This window comes from Helianthus annuus, chromosome 9 (assembly GCF_002127325.2).
Source record: "Helianthus annuus cultivar XRQ/B chromosome 9, HanXRQr2.0-SUNRISE, whole genome shotgun sequence".
NCBI classification, from domain to species: domain Eukaryota; kingdom Viridiplantae; phylum Streptophyta; class Magnoliopsida; order Asterales; family Asteraceae; genus Helianthus; species Helianthus annuus.
In genome coordinates this window covers 12,515,476-12,541,645 of record NC_035441.2, presented here as the reverse complement: position 1 = coordinate 12,541,645, position 26,170 = coordinate 12,515,476, and the positions used below count along the sequence as shown (strand labels likewise).

At 38.4% G+C, this 26,170-nt stretch overlaps 1 protein-coding gene across 1 annotated transcript; it reads left to right on the top strand.

The window, feature by feature from the left end:
* The first annotated feature begins 19,213 nt into the window (after nt 1-19,213).
* On the top strand, nt 19,214-20,248 carry LOC110875302. Its single transcript, XM_022123498.1, has one exon. The coding sequence runs from the start codon at nt 19,214-19,216 to the stop codon at nt 20,246-20,248; it is 1,035 nt and encodes a 344-aa protein (XP_021979190.1).
* The last annotated feature ends 5,922 nt before the right edge of the window (nt 20,249-26,170 follow it).

Genomic DNA, 26,170 nt, shown 5'->3' with positions numbered 1-26,170 from the left:
AAAGATATGTTGGATTCTTGCAATCCTCTTGTCCAATCCTTTAGAATGGTAAGAGATTGTTTTCAAGAAAATGACTTTCAAGATGTAAGCTTGAAGCTTATTGGAACAAGAGATAAGGATGGAAGAGTTCACAATTTGCCAACAACATCAGAAATTGTTGCTTTAATACATGGTGATTTTGATGGAGCATTTGATAAACGGGACATTGTTGTTAGAAAGAAGTCTGGTGGTCTTCAAAGAATTAATGAGCTTCATCCCTCTTACCTTGCTTTGCAATGTGACAACTCGAACTTTTGACTGACTTTTGACTTGTTTTGATGTAACGTTCGTGCTCGATATGTGATTTTATAAAACCTGATTGATTAGTTGATTTCATGATATATGTTATGTTATGCTTTATGTGTGGATGAATGTCGTATGTATATAACCGGCCCACACAATCTTTTAATTAAGTTTAATATATAACCGGCCACTTATTAACACTTGTTTAAGGGATAACCGGCCCAACCTTCTATATTAGTTAATCAGCCCAAGTTAATTAGCCCACACCTTAATCTTGTCAAACAAGGAGCGTGTATCCTAATCTAACTAAAATCCCTATCCGTTTAAAAGTATAACAAACCTTCAACATCCCTTCTGTTCGCACAAAAACTGGAAGCCGACCCACCCCCTTGTTCGTGAGATATTTTCCCCGAGTCAACATCTTGGTTAGTAGCTCTACTTGTCTGATTTATATGTTCTCTCTTGTTCGTTTGATTCTGTGTTTATGTGTCCGAGTAATACCGGGTATTCCCGCATGATCCAGGTTATTATTGATCTTGATATCCGTAGTCTAGGAGTCTGATTAGATTTTAGGCTATGTGAATAAGTTAAAAGATTACTTGACTGAATACGCTATTGATCGGCTATGCTAAGTACGCTAAGAACTATATGATATTAACTTATTATGCTATGGACTATATTGTGTTTGACCGATTATTGTGAATCAATGGATGGGTTATGTTGTGTTAATTATTTGGTGAATAAGATATAACAGGAATCGGCCATAGTAAGGGATTTAAACATACTGTTGTTTTTATTATCGTAAACAATATGGGGGCTGGGGGTAAAACAACGATAATGGGCCGACAGAATGGGCCAGATCTGGTAAACATTTATGTGAAAGAAACTGACTTAGTTGAATAACCAGTTGGGCTAGCCAACTCCTTAAATATATGAATACGGTGGCCTTGATTTGGTGTGAATATGGATTGATTTTTGTAATTAATCTGGGCTGCGTGACCATGGGCCACCAGCTAGGCCCATATTCTGGTGCAATCGACTATCAGGTTGGACCATTTATCTAGTCTCGGGTCACACCTATAGACTAAAGAATTTACATCAGTAATTTGATACACAAAGTAGGCAAATATGTTGTACTATAAATTATGTTAACAGAGACCTTATGTCTGACTTTTATTTGGGCCGCTTAGGTTATTGGATCAAGTTGCTATTGTATTTTTTTTAATTGGGCCGGCTCGTTATTAAAATGTTATGATTATTTGGGCCAATTGAGTATCTGGACTGTTTATTGCTTGGGCCGGGTATTGTTTGGGAAACATATAATGAATCGCACAAGTGTATGCTTTTGGATTGTTTACGTGCATACGTGCTTGCTTTGGTTGATTACGTGCACTATTTGAACACCGAACCTAACTTGTATAATGCCATAATAGGACGAGATTGACCATTACTTGTTACCTGTTCACTTGTGTATCTGCCGAGCAAACCAAGGTGAGTTCACACAGCCAAGGCATGGGATTCCCGGGTTGGGAATTGGGTTGGATACGTTGGATATAGAATGATTACTCGTACTTACGCATTCTCTAGACTATAGACCATCGTCCTCAGGTTAGTCAGGACACGTTACGTAAAGCCTACGTAACCCAGTATGTTTGCCATTTGTCTCCCGGGTCGGGAGGACACGTTACGTAAAGCCTACGTAACCCAATACCATTCACTGGCTTCCAGATCGGAAGGCCACGCTGCGTAAAGCCTACGTAGCCCTCACGCGTACCACTGTCCTCGGGGAAGGGCACGTCACGTAAAGCCTACGTGACCCCGTACGTTTTCCTGTTCTCGGTAAAGAAAAACACATGGTCGGAAGTTAGTCTAGTAAGTACCGTTGATGAGAAACCCTCATTAGCCAGGATAAACATGGGAAGCCCCCACTAGTTAGCTCACGCCCTATGGTTATGAACTTATCTTCTGTGAACTCGCTCAACTAGTTTGTTGATTATTTGCTGCATGCCTTGCAGGACCTTAGGTACTTTATGGAGCTTGCACAAGGAAGGAGCAGGTCGTTGTGGACAGATGGATCATGAACGTTATTAAACTTATAACTTACTTGGGTTTACTTTATATTGCTTCCGCTATTTAAACAGTATTTGGTTTTTGAACATCAATTATGTCTTTGATTGTTGTGAAATGCTATGTTTGATATAATTGGTGGTTTGATCCTGGTCGGTCACGCTCCCAAGCGGTGATACTCCGCGTGTGGATTTTGGGGGTGTGACAGATTGGTATCAGAGCCATTGGTTATAGAGAACTAGGTTTTAATATGGGAAAACGTTTTTATTAAAACCAGACTATAACCAGAACAGTGCTCTCAAACGATCCACAACGACGCTTCGCTCCACGTGCAAGACTCGACATCCTAGGTAATAAGGGTTATGTTATGTTTATTGCCTGTTTGCTAGGACTGCTTAGAACTTTGCTCGCATTACGCTTAGATACACATGCCTTTGTTATATGAGAACACCTATGTGCCTATACTTTTCTGTCATCGCCCTATTCGCGAACCATTCTTACTTACGCTACCTTTTTACAATGAAGATCATGTCTGGACGAGTTACCATGACACAAGCCCAGCTAGAGGCTCTCATTGCTACGGCAGTTGCAGCCGCTCAAGCAGGTAGTATATCCTGCAGTATAGACTCATACTAGGGTCTTTAGATCCTACATTAATTCTCGTAATTAACCTTGTCCTATTCGTACACAATAGGTCAACCCGCTCAGCAACAACCTGTGTGTACCTTCAAGAATTTCATGGACTGTCGTCCAAATTCCTTCAGTGGCACGGAGGGAGCGGTTGGACTCCTCCATTGGTTTGAAAAGCTAGAATCGGTATTCGAAATGTGCGAGTGCCCTGAGGCTCGCAAGGTCAAGTTTGCTACTGGTACTTTGGAAGGAATAGCACTGACTTGGTGGAACGCCCAAGTCCAGATCTTAGGGTTGGCAGCTGCTAACGCCACCCCATGGAACGACTTCAAGGAACTCATCAAGCGTGAGTATTGCACTCGCGAGGATATTCATAAGTTGGAGGATGAGCTCTATAATCTGAAGATGGTGGGATCGGAAATCGAAGCGTATACTAAGCGGTCGAATGAGCTGGCCGTGTTATGTCCAACTATGGTGGACCCTCCATACAAGCGCATTGAGTTGTATCTCAAGGGATTGGCGCCAGAAATTCAGAGCCACGTGACTTCGGCTAATCTTGAAAACATTCAGGAAATCCAGCGTCTCGCTCATCGCATCACCGACCAGGCAGTGGACCAGAACAGACTGCCTAAGCGTGTCAACGCTACTGCTACAGTCACTACTTCAGCTACTCCTGCTACTTCTAGTGATGGCAAAAGAAAATGGGATGGAGATTCTAGCAAGGGTTCAGCGACCGTTCAGCCACAAGCTCAGCAGCAGAAGATCGACCACTATCAGAGTCCCAGTCAGCAGTCCTCTGGTGGTCACAGGCAGAAGAGATATCAGGGAAGTCAGCCTAAGTGTTACAATTGCCACAGACATCACAATGGCCCATGCAACAAGGGTCGTTGTCAAAGGTGTCTCAAGATGGGGCACGAGGCTAAGGATTGTAGGAGCCCTCGTCCTGCGAACCAGAACCAGCAACCTCAGTTACCAGCTCCTCAGAACCAGAACCAGAACCAGCAGCAGCAGCCACAGCGTGGAAACCGGGGATGTTTCCAGTGTGGGGCTGAAGGTCACTTCAAGCGGGATTGCCCTCAATTGAACCAGAACCAGAATCGCAACAACAACAACAATCAGGGCAACGGCAACAACAACGGCGGGAACAACAACAATAATGGCAACGAGGCAAGAGGTCGAGCTTTCGTCTTGGGAAGAGGAGACGCGGTGAACGATCCCAACGTTGTTATGGGTAAGTTTCTCCTCGACAATATTTATGTTACTGCTTTATTTGATTCGGGTGCGGATACAAGCTATATGTCTGTGAAAATGTGTCAGCTGCTAAAACGTGCACCAACACTTTTACCCACCAAGCATGTAGTAGAGTTAGCTAACGGTAAAAGTCTAGAAGCCACGCACGTAGTTCAGGGTTGTAATCTTATCCTAGCTGGTCAAGCCTTCTCTATCGACCTCATTCCCATAGTCTTGGGTAGCTTCGACGTCGTGATTGGGATGGACTGGTTATCCCAACACCAGGCAGAAATCTTATGCAGTGAGAAGGTAATTCGCATTCCTCGTTCGGGTCAAGAACCTCTCGAAGTTCAAGGCGACAAGAGTGGTGCAGTAGTGGGCATCATCTCTTTCTTGAAAGCTCAGAAATGCTTACGTAAGGGTCACACAGCCATCTTGGCTCTCGTTTCAGATACATCGGCGAAAGAAAAGAAACTGGAGGATATACCAGTTGTACGTGATTACCCTCAGGTGTTTCCTGAAGACTTACCTGGCTTGCCGCCTCATCGTCAAGTCGAATTTCAGATCGAGCTCACTCCAGGAGCAGCACCCATAGCTCGCGCACCATATCGTCTAGCTCCATCGGAATTGGAGGAACTGTCAAAGCAACTGCAAGAGCTCTTGGAGAAGGGCTTCATACGTCCAAGCTCTTCGCCTTGGGGAGCTCCAGTACTTTTCGTGAGAAAGAAAGACGGTACGTTCAGAATGTGCATCGAATACCGTGAACTCAACAAGGTGACGGTGAAGAACCGTTATCCTCTTCCGCGCATCGACGACTTATTCGACCAGTTGCAAGGGTCGTGTTACTATTCGAAGATAGATTTGAGGTCGGGGTACCATCAGCTGAGAGTCCGGGATGAGGACGTCTCCAAGACTGCATTCAGAACTCGTTATGGCCACTACGAGTTTCTCGTCATGCCATTTGGGTTAACGAACGCGCCTGCTGTATTTATGGATCTTATGAACAGAGTATGCAAACCCTATCTCGACAAGTTCGTCATAGTATTCATCGACGACATTCTGATCTACTCCAAGAGTCAGGAGGAACACGAGCAGCATCTCCGCCTTATTTTGGAACTCCTTCGGAAGGAACAGCTGTACGCCAAGCTTTCTAAATGCGACTTCTGGCTTCATGAAGTCCACTTCCTAGGCCATGTGGTGAACAGGGATGGGATCCATGTCGATCCATCCAAGGTAGATTCGATCAGGAATTGGCCTGCACCGCGTACACCGACAGAAATACGCCAGTTCTTGGGTTTGGCGGGTTATTATCGGCGATTCATTAAAGACTTCTCCAAGATTGCTCAGCCGCTTACGCTACTGACACAGAAGGGTGTCGTTTATCGCTGGGGAGAGCCCCAGGAGACTGCTTTTCAGTATCTAAAGGATAGGCTTTGCAGCGCGCCTATTCTCTCACTGCCAGAGGGCACGGATGACTTCGTGGTATATTGCGACGCGTCAATACAGGGTCTGGGTTGTGTATTGATGCAGCGGGATAAAGTGATTGCCTACGCCTCTCGTCAGCTAAAGGTTCATGAGCGGAACTACACGACGCATGATTTAGAGCTGGGAGCTGTTGTTTTTGCGCTTAAGATATGGCGACACTACCTGTACGGTACCAAGTGCACGATATACACCGATCACAGGAGTCTCGAGCATATTTTTAAGCAGAAGGAATTGAATATGCGTCAACGACGATGGGTCGAGCTACTTAATGATTATGAATGCGCTATCAAGTACCATCCAGGCAAAGCCAATGTTGTGGCTGACGCCCTCAGTCGGAAAGACACTTTACCGAAGCGCGTGCGAGCGCTCCAGCTTACGATTCAGTCTAGTCTTCCTTCACAGATACGAGCTGCTCAGTTAGAAGCACTGAAGCCCGAAAACGTCAAGGCTGAAGCCTTACGCGGCTCAAGGCAGCAAATGGAACTAAAGGAAGACGGCGCCTACTATGTAACGGGGCGGATTTGGGTCCCACTCTATGGCGGTCTACGCGAACTTGTGATGGACGAAGCACACAAGTCTCGCTACTCAGTACATCCCGGGGCGGATAAAATGTATCACGACATCAAGACAACATACTGGTGGCCAAGTATGAAAGCTCACATCGCCACCTATGTCGGCAAATGTTTGACCTGTGCGAGGGTCAAGGTCGAATATCAGAAACCAGCTGGTCTACTACAGCAGCCCAGGATACCACAGTGGAAATGGGAAGAAATTTCCATGGATTTCGTTACGGGCTTACCAAGGTCTCAGCGTGGGAACGATACGATATGGGTGATCGTGGATCGACTCACCAAGTCTGCACACTTCCTGCCGATTAAGGAAACGGACAAGTTCTCCACACTTGCAGACGTCTATCTTAAAGAAGTTGTTTCGAGGCACGGAGTGCCCATCTCTATCATTTCGGATCGCGATGCACGATTCACATCGGAATTATGGAGAGCGATGCACAAATCATTCGGCTCACAGTTAGACATGAGCACAGCTTATCACCCTCAGACGGACGGGCAGTCTGAGCGAACAATCCAAACTCTCGAAGACATGCTTAGGGCATGCGTCATTGATTTCGGCAACGGCTGGGAAAAGCACCTCCCCTTGGTGGAGTTTTCTTATAATAATAGTTATCACACCAGCATTCAAGCCGCTCCATTCGAGGCATTGTACGGACGTAAATGTCGGTCACCTCTCTGTTGGGCAGAGGTGGGGGATAGTCAGATCACGGGTCCAGAGATTGTAGTGGACGCCACAGAAAAGATTGCACAGATACGACAACGCATGGCGGCAGCACGCGACCGTCAGAAAGCCTACGCGGACAAGCGTAGAAAGCCATTGGAATTTGAGGTCGGGGACCGGGTGCTATTGAAAGTCTCACCCTGGAAGGGTGTGGTACGTTTTGGCAAACGGGGCAAACTGAATCCGCGATACGTCGGACCATTCGAAATTATAGAAAAGATTGGCAAGGTAGCCTACAAGTTGAATTTACCAGCTGAACTCGGGGCAGTTCACAATGTCTTTCATGTATCGAACTTAAAGAAGTGCCTATCTGATGAAAACCTCATCATTCCTTTCAAGGAACTCACTATCGACGAACAGTTGCAGTTCGTTGAGGAACCAGTTGAAATCACGGACCGGGATGTGAAGGTCCTCAAACACAAGAGAATCCCTCTTGTCCGAGTTCGTTGGAACTCCAAACGTGGTCCAGAGTACACTTGGGAACGCGAAGACAGGATGACAGAAAAGTACCCCCAGTTATTCGGGAACCAGGCAACCACTGCTGAGGCTGAAGCTACTACTTCGGAATTTCGGGACGAAATTCCAGATCAACGGGGGGAGAATGTGACACCCCAGGAAAACCAGTGAACGGTGCAGTTCGCCTAGCTTCCTCAGTGAGTGCATACCAAATTTCGGGACGAAATTTCCAATTAGTTGGGGATAATGTGACAACTCGAACTTTTGACTGACTTTTGACTTGTTTTGATGTAACGTTCGTGCTCGATATGTGATTTTATAAAACCTGATTGATTAGTTGATTTCATGATATATGTTATGTTATGCTTTATGTGTGGATGAATGTCGTATGTATATAACCGGCCCACACAATCTTTTAATTAAGTTTAATATATAACCGGCCACTTATTAACACTTGTTTAAGGGATAACCGGCCCAACCTTCTATATTAGTTAATCAGCCCAAGTTAATTAGCCCACACCTTAATCTTGTCAAACAAGGAGCGTGTATCCTAATCTAACTAAAATCCCTATCCGTTTAAAAGTATAACAAACCTTCAACATCCCTTCTGTTCGCACAAAAACTGGAAGCCGACCCACCCCCTTGTTCGTGAGATATTTTCCCCGAGTCAACATCTTGGTTAGTAGCTCTACTTGTCTGATTTATATGTTCTCTCTTGTTCGTTTGATTCTGTGTTTATGTGTCCGAGTAATACCGGGTATTCCCGCATGATCCAGGTTATTATTGATCTTGATATCCGTAGTCTAGGAGTCTGATTAGATTTTAGGCTATGTGAATAAGTTAAAAGATTACTTGACTGAATACGCTATTGATCGGCTATGCTAAGTACGCTAAGAACTATATGATATTAACTTATTATGCTATGGACTATATTGTGTTTGACCGATTATTGTGAATCAATGGATGGGTTATGTTGTGTTAATTATTTGGTGAATAAGATATAACAGGAATCGGCCATAGTAAGGGATTTAAACATACTGTTGTTTTTATTATCGTAAACAATATGGGGGCTGGGGGTAAAACAACGATAATGGGCCGACAGAATGGGCCAGATCTGGTAAACATTTATGTGAAAGAAACTGACTTAGTTGAATAACCAGTTGGGCTAGCCAACTCCTTAAATATATGAATACGGTGGCCTTGATTTGGTGTGAATATGGATTGATTTTTGTAATTAATCTGGGCTGCGTGACCATGGGCCACCAGCTAGGCCCATATTCTGGTGCAATCGACTATCAGGTTGGACCATTTATCTAGTCTCGGGTCACACCTATAGACTAAAGAATTTACATCAGTAATTTGATACACAAAGTAGGCAAATATGTTGTACTATAAATTATGTTAACAGAGACCTTATGTCTGACTTTTATTTGGGCCGCTTAGGTTATTGGATCAAGTTGCTATTGTATTTTTTTTAATTGGGCCGGCTCGTTATTAAAATGTTATGATTATTTGGGCCAATTGAGTATCTGGACTGTTTATTGCTTGGGCCGGGTATTGTTTGGGAAACATATAATGAATCGCACAAGTGTATGCTTTTGGATTGTTTACGTGCATACGTGCTTGCTTTGGTTGATTACGTGCACTATTTGAACACCGAACCTAACTTGTATAATGCCATAATAGGACGAGATTGACCATTACTTGTTACCTGTTCACTTGTGTATCTGCCGAGCAAACCAAGGTGAGTTCACACAGCCAAGGCATGGGATTCCCGGGTTGGGAATTGGGTTGGATACGTTGGATATAGAATGATTACTCGTACTTACGCATTCTCTAGACTATAGACCATCGTCCTCAGGTTAGTCAGGACACGTTACGTAAAGCCTACGTAACCCAGTATGTTTGCCATTTGTCTCCCGGGTCGGGAGGACACGTTACGTAAAGCCTACGTAACCCAATACCATTCACTGGCTTCCAGATCGGAAGGCCACGCTGCGTAAAGCCTACGTAGCCCTCACGCGTACCACTGTCCTCGGGGAAGGGCACGTCACGTAAAGCCTACGTGACCCCGTACGTTTTCCTGTTCTCGGTAAAGAAGAACACATGGTCGGAAGTTAGTCTAGTAAGTACCGTTGATGAGAAACCCTCATTAGCCAGGATAAACATGGGAAGCCCCCACTAGTTAGCTCACGCCCTATGGTTATGAACTTATCTTCTGTGAACTCGCTCAACTAGTTTGTTGATTATTTGCTGCATGCCTTGCAGGACCTTAGGTACTTTATGGAGCTTGCACAAGGAAGGAGCAGGTCGTTGTGGACAGATGGATCATGAACGTTATTAAACTTATAACTTACTTGGGTTTACTTTATATTGCTTCCGCTATTTAAACAGTATTTGGTTTTTGAACATCAATTATGTCTTTGATTGTTGTGAAATGCTATGTTTGATATAATTGGTGGTTTGATCCTGGTCGGTCACGCTCCCAAGCGGTGATACTCCGCGTGTGGATTTTGGGGGTGTGACAATATCCACTTATTTTCCCATATGTTGAAGATGGTTATAGAGTTGGTATTAAACATAGAGGGATTGCGATTGATGATGAGGTACTTAGAACCAATCTTATAATTAGAGAATTCTTTTGTTACAAAATTCAAGATAGACAGAATCAGTTTTCATTGTTAGTTAATGTGAAAAAACTATTTCAGCAGTTTTTGGTTGATGGATACACGATGATAGAATCTGCCAGTTGAATTATATAAGGACACAACAACCTAAACTTAGAGTGCAACATCTTAAGAATTTGAATGCTACTGTTGAAAGTGGAGAGAATAATGCCTCAAGTTGTAGTAAACCTATACTTTTACCTTCATCATTTAGATATATGATGCAAAAGTACTTGGATGCTATGGCAATTTGCAAGTCTGTTGGATATCCCGATTTATTCATAACGGTGACTTGTAATCCAAACTGGCCTGAGATTTCCAGGTGTTTGCACGATAAAGCTCTTAATGCTGAAGACAGACCGTATATTATCTCTAGAATATTCAAGTGTAAATTGGATCATCTTATAAAGGATTTCAAGAAACATAAATTCTTTGGTGATATACAAGCACGTACCCTTTACTTATATTTTTTTTTACTTTGAACATCTAATTATATTTATTTAACAGCCCACTGTTCAAAAATTTCAGTTATGTATACAATGGAATTTCAGAAGCATGGACTCCCACATGCTCACATATGTTTGTTCTTGGGTGCTGAAAGTAAATTTCCAAATGCATCTGATATTCATCGTGTTATTACTGCTGAGGTACCAGATAAAGAAAGAAATCCTGAATTATATGAGCTTGTCAAGCAATTTATGATTCATGGACCATGTGGTACAGACAACCCACTTTGTCCATGTATGGTTCAGCAAAAATGTTCTAAAAAGTTTCCCAAAATAATATGTAGATGAGACTTGTGTTGATTCTGAAGGATATCCTATCTATCGCCGCCGTCAAACAAGTAATACGGTAGTAAAGAATGGTGTGACACTTGATAATAGATTTGTAGTTCCTTACAATGCTCTCCTGCTCAGAATGTATCAGTGCCACATTAACGTTGAATGGTGCAACCAGTCAGGTTCAATCAAATATTTGTTTAAATATATTAATAAGGGGCCTGATATAGTGACTGCTTCTGTTTTTCAAGCCAATCGCACCCAGAATAATACGGAACAGAATGTAGCTGTAGATGAGATAAAATCATACCTTAATTCTAGATATATCTCTGCTTGTAAAGCTCCTTCGAGAATATTCATGTATGATATACATTTGTTAGGATCTGAGGCTGTCATGATTTGTGTTTGTTTGCATAATATGATGAAGTGCAGCGGAAATGTGTAGCAAACTTTGTAAACACAACCAAAGGGAAAATAGTTTTTCATAAACAATTGATTCTCATTAGTCGAAGGATTCAAATCAAAAGATTACATACATGTTTACATACTAAACTCCCCCTCAGCCTGATACTCCCTGGTTGATCGTACAAGATGAAAGGAGATGAGCAAAAGCTGTAAGCTCAAATAGAACAGTACAGATACTGCTCTATTTATAGTGCAGATCAAACCACTGAGAATCAAAGCTGACGTCACCATGAAAGTGACATCTAACCTCCTAATAAACTCTAACCTCTGATCTATACAGACACTGCTTGTGTTAACTACTGCTATTACATTCTATTATATAACAGAATATAGAACAACTGCTGCAACCTTCTACTGCTGTGAACCCATCAGCACTTGTCCGGATCAGCAGTGCTTGACTCAAGGCAGTAGATTGAATCAGCAGGACTTTGAGTCTTCATCAGATCTTTAGTTGAGCAGCAGTTATTGATCAGCAGTTAGTAAGATCAGCAGATAGGAGGTCATCAGATGTTGTAATCACTTTCAAGGGGAGAACTTTTGTACATCAACATCTGCTTATTCTGGATCCACTGAGCTGATCCAGTTTTGGTTTTACATTATCTGTTCCTCTGATAGGGTTCAATCCCAACAATCTCCCCCTGGAACAGATAATGCCAAAACTCTTCATTATTGTGGATATTTTATTGCCTCAACAACAGTTCCCTTATTTGACCTTTAAATTGTAATTCAAAGTTCAGGGCATCTGTATCTTCATCATCCCTGCTAAGTGGAAGATCAAGGATATCCTGCAAATCTTCAAGACTCAGGCCAATAGCTTGTTCCCTTGATATTATCTTCACTTCTCCACCAGACCTGAGCAAGGTCAATACGCGGGTCTGTTTGTCAGTTGCCCACTTTTGTATTTTTGAGTCTGGTGGGTTTCTTGAGAGATGTTTATTTGCAGAAGTATTTGGAGAGGCTGGCTGGTTCATCACTGGCTGAGCAGTGGGAGCAGAATTTTCTTGTTCAAGTTCTTCTTTTAACCTTCTTAACACACCTTCTTTTACAACTATATTGCCCGAAAGAATATCTTGAACTGTCTCAGCTCCTAACTGGCTTTGTCTCCTCCTTTTGTAAGAGGAAGTACCAGCTGGAGCAGTGGATCTCCTGATTTGCAGCTTTGATGGTTTTTTTGAAACCGCTGCTTCAGGGTAGTCAGGTTTTTGAGGGATTTTAGGATCTTTCTTCCTTAATTCCTCCAACCTTTTGTAGGTTGACCTGACCAAATCTTCCTTCCATCTAGCTACTTGTCTTTTGGTGCCAAAATCAGCAGCAACCAATTCTTCTTTCATTCTTTTTAGTTCCAACTGCTTGTCAGGAATATTGAATTTTGCCCAATCAGGTGGAGTGTGAGTGACTTTCCTTTTTATCATATCTTGTATTCTTTCTGCTTCAGCTTCAAGCTCAGGAACTGTCCACTCTTTATACATGTGTCTCTCTCCTTTGTATCTTTTGTAGAACATGATGCTTTCAATGTAGTCTTTCTTCAGAGTTTCAGCTGCTCTTTCAGAAATTTGTTGACTAACATTCTTTGCAAAACGTTCTAGGGAATTGACTTGTGTAAGCAGATATTGGTAGTATCTTGAAACTTCTTTGTCAGATTTCCCTTGTGAGTTTCTTTGTGAGATATCCTCTGCTTGTTTGGCCTTTATCTTCAAGTATTCATCAATGTTTTTGGGCCATGGATATCCCTTGATTGAGGGCAAACTCCTTTTGGCAGGGTCATCCTCAGTATAGAAGGATTTTATCTCTTCTCTGACAGCTTCTAGTTCAAGAGGAAATTGAACACCTGCAGGAGGTAAAGGTTTATGCATTGGAACAGAAGAAAGTGGAACCGGTTTTGGTATATCGACTAGAGCTAAAGGTTTTGAAGATGTTTGGGGTGGAAAGGTGGTTGTAGTGGCAGTGGATTGTGATAGACTAACAGTTTTTGAAACAACTGGTGTTCCAACCACTGTGGTCTTTACAGCAGATGTTTTAACACCTGCTGTCTTCTGCCTTTTCACAGGAGGTGATTGTGATTTTGGTGGTGATGGTGGTAAAGCAGTAGATGGAGTGTGTGTTGAGGTGGTGTGCGTTGAAGTGGGAGCAGATGTTGAAACTACTGAGGTACCAACAGCAGTTGATACAACATAAGTTACAACACCTGTTTTGGGAGGTGGTTTTTGAGCAGACTTTGAACGCCTGACCGGAATGGATTTGGGTAGCCTTACTTTTCTAGTAGGCTTCTTCTTTTTATCAAAGAGATTTTCATCATCTCTTGACCCTGAAGTACCCTGATCCGGGTAATCTACCTTGGCTTTCTTCTTGGCCTCTCTATCCCTTTTTACACTAGCAAGTGCTTCTGCAAGTGCATTGGTAGTCACATCAATTTTCTTACTACCATCTGGCAAAGGGTCTACTTGGTCATATTTGAATTCTCTGGTGCAAGATACAGACCATCAGTTATTCCCTTTCTTCTCCACTCCTGAATTTTCTCCCCCTTTTTGGCATTATCTTCGGGGAGTTGATTAATGAAAAACACTGGTGGAGGAGCAGTGCCAGTGGAGTGCAGGATCTGAGTTTTGAGAGCCTTTAGATCAGCCTGTGTGTCTTTGAACCTAGACTCCATAGCATTTCTCAGCTGTTGAACATGTTTTTCATGTTGCTGATGTGCCAGTTGTGCTTGATGATGGAGATAAGGTTGAAAAAGATTCCAGAGCTCATTTGTAGCAGGTGCTTGTTGTAGAGCAGGTGCTTGAGGTGGAACAGCAGTGAATTGTACCTTTTGTACCTGTAACAACTGCTGGAGCATATTTTTGAGCTCTGCAACAGAGTTATCAAGTTTCTCAACCCTATCCGTCAATTTCTGGTACTTTAAATCATCACCCAATTTAATGGGATCATCTGATTTCCCACTAACAGTGGTTTTATCAGTGGCAGATGTAGGGATTTTATTCCAAACACTAACCACTGATGCCCCTTTTTCTTGGTACTGTGGTCTTCTTCCTTCAACACTTGACAACCTTTTGATGATGCCAGTTGGATATATGAATCCACTAGTGGTTGGCAGAGGTGCTATGTAAGGAATTGCCTCCAAGGAAGTCTTATTAATGAAACCACTGTCCAACTGTAAACCTGTAGGTTCAACAGTTGTAGTGGCTGCTTCACTTGGATTACCACAAAGAGTTACTTGTAACTCAATGGGTGTAACCTCCTCAGGCTTTGTTGGTGGGTTAGCAATGGATGATACAGCAGGCTCAGTCATTTGTTGAGGTATATTCTCATTGACAGGTGATTGAGAAGGACTGGATAGTGCCTGGTTCAAGTCAATTGCATCCAACAGTAGTTGTGTTTTTGGTGGAATTGAGGATGTGATGGTGGGTTTAGAAGGCGGAGTTGCTCCGGGCAGTGAGCTGTGGATGATGGAGACAAGTGTATCCAGAGCATCATGATGTGGTGGCCCTTTGTGTACAACCTGTCCTTTTTGTGAAGAAGCAGGAGGAGTTATGGTTATGGGTTGAGATATTTGGACCAAATGTTGTGAGGAAAAAGCAACAGTGGTTTCATGTGACATTTGTGTTATCACAGGCATTAACTTTGGTATCTCATCTGCCAGAGTTGCCTTTTTGATTGTTTTGGAGGGTTTTTGATTTTTCTTTTTGGATGGCCTTTTTGGTTTGGTAGGTGTGGTTTTCAAAACAGTTGTTCTGCTGCTTTGATCACCTAGAGCAGTAGGCTCAGCAGTAGATACCTGAGGAGCAGTGGTAGCTGCTAAAGTCTGCTCAGGCACCTCTGCTTATGTTTTGCAAGGTGTCAACATTCTTGAAAATGTTTCAGCAGTTAAGCTATTTATTTGAAAAGATTCACCTTGGTTTATTACCGCAATATCATCCTTACTGAACTTTTTCTCAAAATAATAACTTAAAAATCTTGGGAACAGTAGGAATGATTTTGTTTCAACATTTTTAACCAAATCATTGAAAATTGCCTTGGAGTAGTTAAGGTTTTCTTCCTGTAAAATAGCATACCCCAAGTTTTGAATTTTCAATGGTATTTCATTAAAGGAAGTGGTTTTGTTTGAAACACACATGAGAAGGGTATGAAATAAAAATCTGGTTGCAGAAGGAAAGAAGCCTTTTTCTAAGGTATCTTTCGTCATCATTGTGTCTGCATACCCTCTCTCAATGAAGTCAATTTTTAACTCATTTTTAGGGAAAGAATCTTTACCTTGCAGATCATTGAGTTGAAAGACTTTAGATATTGATTGCGGTGTTATTTGGACTGCTTTCTTTTGCAGAGTTGAGTTAATGGCTATTACAACTTTTCCTTGTTTTTCAAGGGTTGCATTCTTCCAAAACTCTCTCTGAGTTTGCAGATAGATCGGTGCATCAGCGGTTAACAAAGTTTTGTACTTTGAGGCGTTGAGCGTATCAAGGATGGAGTCAAATGTATCGATGTTTTTGGGTTTTGTGAGAAGACCCAGTAGATTGTGTGATTTTTTGAATGGAAGTTCAGTGGTGGTTGCCTTTTGAGAGGCTGTTTTCAATGATCTTGATGAGGGTTTTGCAGATGACTTCGATTTTGTCATTTTTGAAATGATTGATCGAAGAATTTTGTGAGAGATGGAAAGAAAAACTGCTTTGAGAAGAGAATTTTTATGAATTCAATTCGACAGTAAAACCCTGTTTGGATGGTGAGTAGGGAGTTTTATAGGAGAGAGAGTGAATGCTGACGTGGCAGCCGTTACAAAACGTCTGACTGCTATGTACTGCCCACGTGACAACCACTGGTGAAGATGGAGGACAGTACTTTGGATGAAAGCAACTGATGAAAGCAGTGGAAAGGGGGCAGTGGATGATTTTTACTATCAGTGGATAGCATATCAGTGGATAAGACACTGCTTTTGAACAACAGTGGTTATCAAGTAATGAGAGAACAGAGGTTGCCTTTCAGCAATGGGCAGATCTTTTTGAAGTAGAACAGACTTTTGAACAATCAGTGGTTATGGCAGACTTTTAAGGATTTTAATGAAATTTTCATTTTTAAGCTATTTTTAAGGATGGATTTTTGATTTTCTGAAAACATTTTGTTCCTTTTATTCATAGAGCAACAAGATGTTGCTTGTTATTCCATGTTTAGCATCCCAATCCTAGAGACCAAGCTTTCAAAAGTGGCTGTATCAAGTGCTTTTGTCAGCACATCTGCCAGTTGGTCTTTAGTTGGGACATGATGCAGAGAAATCAAACCTTTTTCATAGCAATCCCTCACAAAGTGATGTCTAATGTCGATGTGTTTGGATGAATGAAATACTGGATTCTGGTCAAGCATTGTTTGTTCATCAGTGGATGAGCTTTAACAGCTGTTTTGTACATCTGCTGCTCTGATGATGGAAATGATTTTAGTATCACGTCCAACATCTGTTGATGGTGAATGTGATTTACCTGCAGAATCAAATTCTTGACAAACACATTCTAAATGCAAGTTTATCAAAATTAAACATAACAACATGGTTTGTAGGGTTTTTTTTTAATGTAGAGAATTCACTTGTTTCAGCATTCAAGGTTTTACCACATGTTTATTACCAGTTTTGAAGCTTTTATAGATTCCTGACAGTGGTTTAGTACCCCAGATGATGGAAACCTTTTTACTATGGCTACTCATTTTGTGTCATAATATTTGAAATTAGAACATGAGTATCCAAATATTTTAAGGTCTGTTAGCAAACAATCTTTGGTCAGTGTAAAAACAAACTTGAGTCTGATATGACCTTGACACTTGCATCATTTCCTTTTGTTCTATTTTCAAGGATAGTATCACCAAAAAAATAAGGGTTTTACAACCTGACAGGAGTTTGAACTTTTGCTATCAAAAACAAGTAAAAGCACAAAATATATCATTCTAAAAAAAATAGAGAATAATAAATTCTATTTTATTTGAAGAAAACTTTACAGAAAATAAAAGTTTTCTGATAATAGAATAAGGTCAAGATCATTTCATTCTCAAGCTTAGGACAATGGTCAGTGGTTTGAACCAAAGTCCTGTAACCACTGTTTGGTACCATTTCCTTGTCAGTTGATTGTTACCATGAGGAGCGAGTTTATAAAGGTCTTGAAGGTTCTTTGTGAACCTTATTACCATGTGGATAGTTCCTGAAGAATGTGGCCTATTTCTCTTTATTGAAAAGTATCTGGAAATACTTTTGTTACCTGAACTTCCCTGATATAGTGATTTATCATGGATGATTGATGACATATGTTTGACCAAAAATGCAGATCTATTTTTGGTTTTCCTTTTGTAGGATAAATCTGTGGACTCTTAAGTGTTTTAGATTTATACACTTTTCCCTTTTATTTCAAAAAGCTTTTGAGATAAACACACTTTTGAGTTTTTGTAATTTTTCTTCTTTCCCATTTTACCCTTTCCATAGAAGAGTATTGAAACCTTTACTAGAAGGTTTTTCAAGGAAAAAATACTTAATCCAAAATCATTTTCAGCAATGTTTTGAGAAATTTGGACATTTTTGCACTTGCTCATGCCAAATTCCACATTACTCATGATCTGGATATTTTGACTGCTGATTTTCTTAATGTATTTTTAACATAGTTGATTTTTGGTCCTTTTAGAGGATTTTCAACCTGTTTTTCAATACATAAGATCTAAATATCTAAAGTTTTATTTTCCTCTTTTTATGCTTAACAAAAACACTACATAAGATCTAAATAGTTGATTTCTTCTCTCATTTCATATTTTCAACCTGTTTTTCAATACATAAGATCTAAATATCTAAAGTTTTTCAATTCATTGTGAAGATGGTCAGAGTATTGTGAACGATCATGATAATTTGTGTGATATTGTTACTGATCCAACTGTGAAAATGACAATGTTAACAGAGTGGATGAATTGTAATAAGGTCGATGAATTTGCTAGGACATTGAGGTATGTTCAGTTTCCAGGATATTATGTATGGAATGCTAAAAATCGCAAATGTAATCAAAGAAAGCATCCGTATGGATCAATTGGGAGGGTACATTATATCCCAGCATCACTTGGTGATTGTTATTACCTAAGGATTTTACTGAATCATATTAAGGGACCAATCTGTTTTGAAGATATAAAAACAGTTGATGGGCAAGTTTTATAAACATTTAAAGATGCATGTTTTGCATGGGGGCTGTTGGATGATGATAAAGAATATGTTAATGATGTCAAAGAAGCTAGCACATGGTCAACCAGAGATTTCGTGAGGACCTTTTTTGTATTGTTGTTGCTGTCAAATTCGATATCTCGTCCTGGTGAATTTTGGTCAGAAACGAAGTCCCTGTTATGTGAAGACATTCTGTATCAGCAACGAAAGCTGGTATTGCAGGTAATTTTATTATTTTATTAAAGTTATATCCAATTACATTAAAATTATGCAATAGTTCTGTCATTGGGAAAAAAAACTAATACTTTTTTCAACATTTGTTTTAGATTTGGATCTTCAACAGGAAGAACTTGAAAATATATGTCTATCTGAAATTGAAAAGTTGCTTCTTACCAATGGAAGTACAGTGAGAAATTTTGATGATATGCCAAGTGTTCCGGACAATTATGTTTCATCGTCGAACAATCGATTGATAATGAAAGAATTATCGTATGACAGACTAGCTCTTCAAAGGGAACATGATTGTTATGTAAAGTGTTTAACTACCGAACAGGAAAAGATATATAAAATTGTTATGGAAGCGATTGAAAAAGGTGATGGAGGTGTGTTTTTTCTATATGGTTATGGTGGAACTGGAAAGACGTTTCTTTGGAAGACATTCTCAGCTGCATTATAATCAAAAGGTGAAGTTGTATTGAATGTTTGCATCCAGTGGAATTGGTTCACTTTTGCTAGATGGTGGTATAACTGCTCATTCAAGGTTTGTAATTCCAATCGACATTAACAAGAATTCAATATGTTCGATAGAGCCTAATACTGAGTTAGGTGATTTAATTAAAAGAGCAACATTGATTATTTGGGATGAAGCACCTATGACTCACAAGCATTGTTTTGAGGCTCTGGATAGAACAATGAGAGAAATATCACGTTCCAGTCAACCGAACATGCAATCGAATCCGTTTGGGGGAAAGGTCATTCTATTTGGTGGTGATTTTAGACAAACTCTTCCGGTCATCCCTAAAGGTACCAGAACAATGATAGTCAATGCTTCTTTGAATTCTTCTTATATATGGCGGCACTGTAAAGTACTAAAGCTATCTGAGAATATAAGATTAAGAGTTGGTTGTCAGGAAGCAGATTTGAAAGAAATAAAGGAATTTGGAGAATGGATTTTAAAGCTTGGTGATGGTCTGCTTGGTGAAGAAAATGATGGTGAGATTGATATTGAAATACCAAATGATTTACTTATTCATGACCAAGTCAATCCTATTTCTTCTCTCATTTCATATATATATCCGAACATGAATAAGTTTTTGTGGGATTTAACGTATTTCCAACAAAGAGCGATTCTTGCTCCAACTAATGAAGTGGTGGATTCAATAAATAAAGACTTGTTAGATAGTCTGCCTGGTGAAGAAAAGGTTTATTTTAGTTCAGATAGTTTATGCCAATCGGAGAAAGAATCAGAGCTTAATATGGCATTGTTTCCTCTTGATGTGTTAAACAATCTTCGTTTATCTGGTTTACCTAATCATAAATTAGTACTGAAAGTTGGTGCTCCGGTGATGTTACTCAGAAACATTGATCAGGAAAATGGATTGTGTAATGGTACACGTTTACAAATCACGAAGCTCAGAAAAGTTGTGATTGAAGCAAAAATCATCACAAGGACTAATATAGGTCATCATACTTTGATTTCAAGACTGAAGATGACACCTTTAGATATTAGATAAAAGAATACCAGTGAAGATTTCTCGAAGACAATTCCCACTTTCACCGTGTTTTGCTATAACAATAAATAAAAGTCAAGGACAATCATTGGAGCGTGTTGGTTTATATCTTCCACGTCCAGTGTTTAGTCATGGCCAGCTCTATGTTGCTGTATCTAGAGTAAAAAGTAGGAAGGGATTGAAAATTTTGATTTGTGATAAAGAGAAACGAGTCTGTACAACCACTACTAATGTGGTTTACAAGGAAGTTTTACAAAATCTATGATGATACTAAACATTTGTCAACCTGGCAACGTCTGTTGGGTATAATGGAGGAACTGTTGTTAGGAAATGTTCGTTGGAAAGCAATACAACTTTTTGAAAGCATCTGATACCTGCTCTGCATTAAGCTTATCCTGAGAACACATGTTCTTAATAACATTATTATCTTAATATCTGTTTACTAACCTTTGTAATTTCTGTTGACTGGCCTTTTTAACATGGGTCGACTAACATCTGATAGTTACTATCTATAACGTCATCTGGCAGGCTCTCTTGGAGATAATCGATGACAGTTCTTAGTAAAGTCTGTTGGAAAGCAACAAAAGTTTTAACAGTTAATAGACAACAGTGGTTTGCTATCAACATAAAGGAATTAATGTTGAATAAACCTATTGACCATTAGTGCATATTAATTTTATAAATCTGCACTAATTATTTTTTTACTCTCTGTTGAATTCTAAATGAGATGTTGACCAAAAGTCTAACAGATGTTTACCAAAAGTCCAACAGTTGGTGACCAAAAATCAAACAGATGTTGACCAACAGTTAAACAGATGTTGACCAAAAGTCAAACAAATTTTGAACCATTAAGAATTATAGTTTGCCAACAGTGGTTTGACTTTGGTTAAACAGACTTTTTGAAAATAGTGGTTTCACTTTAAGCAATCATCAATGGATTTGGTCAACTTTATTTGCAAAAATTGGTTTTAACTTTATTTGAATTTAAATTACAAGTACCATATATTTCTCATTCTTATTGCAAGAATTGTCTTCGATCTCTGATGGTTTTGAAAACAATGGTTTCACTTTACGCTATCCATCTGGTAATTTCTGTTGGAGATAATGGATAACATTTTTTAGGAAAGTCTGTTGGAACGCAACTAAAGTTTTTAACAGTTAATAGACAACAGTAGTTTGCTATCAACATAATGAATTTGCTGTTGAATAAACCTATTGACCATTAGTATATATTTCTTTTATAAGTCTGCACTAATTAATTTTTTTTACTCTATGTCAATATGGGCTATACATGGTTTTCTAAGAAACGACCCGTGTTTGCACACGGGTCTTACCGCAAGTCTACTATAATAAAAGAACCACTTTTGTACACGTGTCATCCATTGAAGCTATCCTCAAATCTAAAATTATCTTATATTAACTAACTAAATAAATAATAAATTAATATTAAATCTTATCATAATTTAATAAAATATTATCCTCAAATCTAAATTGTTAGTTTAATATATTTTTAAAACAAATACTCTCTTTCCTACTTAAATATATAAATAATAAATTATTATTAATTGTTATCCTAATTTATTAAAAATATAACTTCTTTTATTATTTGGTATGCAAAATTATATTTATTCAACTCGTGTAAAAGACGGGCTTTTAAAATTTGAACTTTTTTTTTATTATTTACCATACAAAGTTACATTTATATAACCTATGTAATACACGAAGTTTTTTAAGATATAACTTTTTATCCTTTGCTATGTAAAATTAGATTTATTCAACACGTGTAATACACGGGGTTTTTAATGATATAATTTTTTTTATTTGGTAGATTTTTAAACCGACTAGACACGGGTTTTTTAAAGATACGACGTTTTTAGTATGTAATATACGAAATTATATTTATTTAATCTGTGTAATACACATGAATTATAAAAATATAACTCTTTTTTAAGTCTATGCAACATGTGTAATATACGAAGTTTTAAAGGATGTAATTTTTTATAATCATTTGGTAGATTTATTCAACCCGATTATACATGGGTTTTTTAAAGATACGACACTTTTAGTATTTAGTATACAAAATTACATTTACTTAATCTGTGTAATACACATGGTTTTTAAACATTTTTTTTATTATTTGTAACAACCGTCTAATTACTACTCGGATATTATTGAAAATAAGCGTGACTTTATGAAAAGGATACTTTACTTCATCACAAGTGCAAAATTAGAAGTTTTAAAGTAACTACATACTGGTTAACTACTAAACTAGTTTAAACATTTCAAAACATGTTTGGTAAATTGTTTACATCACAACATTGTCTAACAAAGTTAAATTAAAGCAGTAGCTTCAAAAGTACGTGTTCGGTTCTTCAAAACATGCTTGATCGCCATCCGGAAAGTCCCCATTGTCACCTAATGGTCAAAACCACTTAAAGTATTAGTTTTGACGTTAATATAGTGAGTATAAACAAATTCTAGCATCATATCATTAAAAATAAAATAAAATTTCAAAACTTGTCCTGTCGCATGTCGCGGCAGGTACCGCTGATTCTGTCGCGTGCCGGGCAGCTCTCGTGTGTCGCGCCAGATCAAGGTGATCCTGTCGCGTGGCGCGGGGGATACCATTTTCCAGCAGGTGCAGATTTTTGACCTGCATTTGCTGCCAGCTCCGGAAATTCATATTTTCAACTTTATTTGACCAAGTCCGTTTTAGGTGATTCTTTTTCCTATACATCTGTAAATTCATTACCGACGTACCTATAATGATCGCCATACCGGAAATTTTTGGTTTAACCTGACGACTAAAGATCACTATGAAATTATTAGACCCATTCTAGTTACCCTTATTTTTTGGTACCCTTTTTTAATAGTAAACTTAAGGCGCTTTTTACCCAAACTTCCGGGGCTTATTATCACCGACACTTCATTACCAAACTTATGGTTCATGCTCTTGTGATTATTACCGCCCATGCTAACTATTAAATCAACTTAACACTACTTATTTTGAACCAACAGTTAAACAGATGTTGACCAAAAGTCAAACAAATTTTGAACCATTAAGAATTATAGTTTGCCAACAGTGGTTTGACTTTGGTCAAACAGACTTTTTGAAAATAGTGGTTTCACTTTAAGCAATCATCAATGGATTTGGTCAACTTTATTTGCAAAAATTGGTTTTAACTTTATTTGAATTTAAATTACAAGTACCATATATTTCTCATTCTTATTGCAAGAATTGTCTTCGATCTCTGATGGTTTTGAAAACAATGGTTTTACTTTACGCTATCCATCTGGTAATTTCTGTTGGAGATAATGGATAACATTTTTTAGGAAAGTCTGTTGGAACGCAACTAAAGTTTTTAACAGTTAATAGACAACAGTAGTTTGCTATCAACATAATGAATTTGCTGTTGAATAAACCTATTGACCATTAGTATATATTTCTTTTATAAGTCTGCACTAATTAATTTTTTTTACTCTTTGTCAATATGGGCTATACATGGTTTTCTAAGAAACGACCCGTGTTTGCATACGGGTCTTACCGCAAGTCTACTATAATAAAAGAACCACTTTTGTACACGTGTCATCCATTGAAGCTATCCTCAAATCTAAAATTATCTTATATTAACTAAATAAATAAATAATAAATTAATATTAAATCTTATCATAATTTAATAAAATATTATCCTCAAATCTAAATTGTTAGTTTAATATATTTTTAAAACAAATACTCTCTTTCCTACTTAAATATATAAATAATAAATTATTATTAATTGTTATCGTAATTTATTAAAAATATAACTTCTTTTATTATTTGGTATGCAAAATTATATTTATTCAACGCGTGTAAAAGACGGGCTTTTAAAATTTGAACTTTTTTTTATTATTTACCATACAAAGTTACATTTATATAACCCATGTAATACACGAAGTTTTTTAAGATATAACTTTTTATCCTTTGCTATGTAAAATTAGATTTATTCAACACGTGTAATACACGGGGTTTTTAATGATATAATTTTTTTTATTTGGTAGATTTTTAAACCGACTAGACACGGGTTTTTTAAAGATACGACGTTTTTAGTATTTAATATACGAAATTATATTTATTTAATCTGTGTAATACACATGACTTTTAAAAATATAACTCTTTTTTAAGTCTATGCAACATGTGTAATATACAAAGTTTTTAAGGATGTAATTTTTTTTAATCATTTGGTAGATTTATTCAACCCGATTATACATGGGTTTTTTAAAGATACGACACTTTTAGTATTTAGTATACAAAATTACATTTACTTAATCTGTGTAATACACATGGTTTTTAAACATATAACTTTTTTTATTATTTGTAACAACCGTCTAATTACTACTCGGATATTATTGAAAATAAGCGTGACTTTATGAAAAGGATACTTTACTTCATCACAAGTGCAAAATTAGAAGTTTTAAAGTAACTACATACTGGTTAACTACTAAACTAGTTTAAACATTTCAAAACATGTTTGGTAAATTGTTTACATCACAACATTGTCTAACAAAGTTAAATTAAAGCAGTAGCTTCAAAAGTGCGTGTTCGGTTCTTCAAAACATGCTTGATCGCCATCCGGAAAGTCCCCATTGTCACCTAATGGTCAAAACCACTTAAAGTATTAGTTTTGACGTTAATATAGTGAGTATAAACAAGTTCTAGCATCATATCATTAAAAATAAAATAAAATTTCAAAACTTGTCCTGTCGCATGTCGCGGCAGGTACCGCTGATTCTGTCGCGTGCCGGGCAGCTCTCGTGTGTCGCGCCAGATCAAGGTGATCCTGTCGCGTGGCGCGGGGGATACCATTTTCCAGCAGGTGCAGATTTTTTACCTGCATTTGCTGCCAGCTCCGGAAATTCATATTTTCAACTTTATTTGACCAAGTCCGTTTTAGGTGATTCTTTTTCCTATACATCTGTAAATTCATTACCGACGTACCTATAATGATCGCCATACCGGAAATTTTTGGTTTAACTGGACGACTAAAGATCACTATGAAATTATTAGACCCATTCTAGTTACCCTTATTTTTTGGTACCCTTTTTTAATAGTAAACTTAAGGCGCTTTTTACCCAAACTTCCGGGGCTTATTATCACCGACACTTCATTACCAAACTTATGGTTCATGCTCTTGTGATTATTACCGCCCATGCTAACTATTAAATCAACTTAACACTACTTATTATACCATTGTTCGACCCGTTTGGCTCATCTACGGAATCCACCATTATGATGACTACCAAACGACTTCCAACCAATTCTTATCCTAATATTTCAAGTAACAAACATTGTCACTTCAATCAACACAACCTTTATTCTACAACGCACCTATACATATTCAAGCTATGAAATTACTCAATGTAACGAGTCAAGTTACGTACCTTCAAAGAACACCCTTTAGTCGTGCGTCAACACCGGCTTGTCCGCTTGAAGCTCCGTCTTCCTTTCCTATAGAGTTCAATCACATAGAATTTAGAACCCTCTGTTTCACATGTAACGCATAGTTTACCATTTAGTAAAATTTATGCGTTTTTGTTTATATCTCAACAATTTGCCTTCTGTTCGGCATTTTCACAAACACTTTAAGGGCAGGATTTTATATCATTTATATTCAAGTTCATGGCTTGTTATTTAGCCAAAATTAACATTAATTAAGCTATCACATATAAAATTTAACATCAATATTTCAGAAATCTCTTTCTATGAACCATATTACACTAGAATGATGCTCAAAACCCTAGTGTTTATCAGTTTCTCACAAAACCCATGAATCACCTTCAATGTGTTCATGAAATTCCCAGAAATTAGACATGATTTCACATATTGTTATCTAGGATTTACTTCTAGACACTATATCATTCCTATTCTATCCAAATAACAATCATGCA

Bases quoted from the DNA above. Each gene is read 5' to 3' on its own strand.
- LOC110875302 (XM_022123498.1), top strand. From the start codon at position 19,214: ATGTTTGCATCCAGTGGAATTGGTTCACTTTTGCTAGATGGTGGTATA.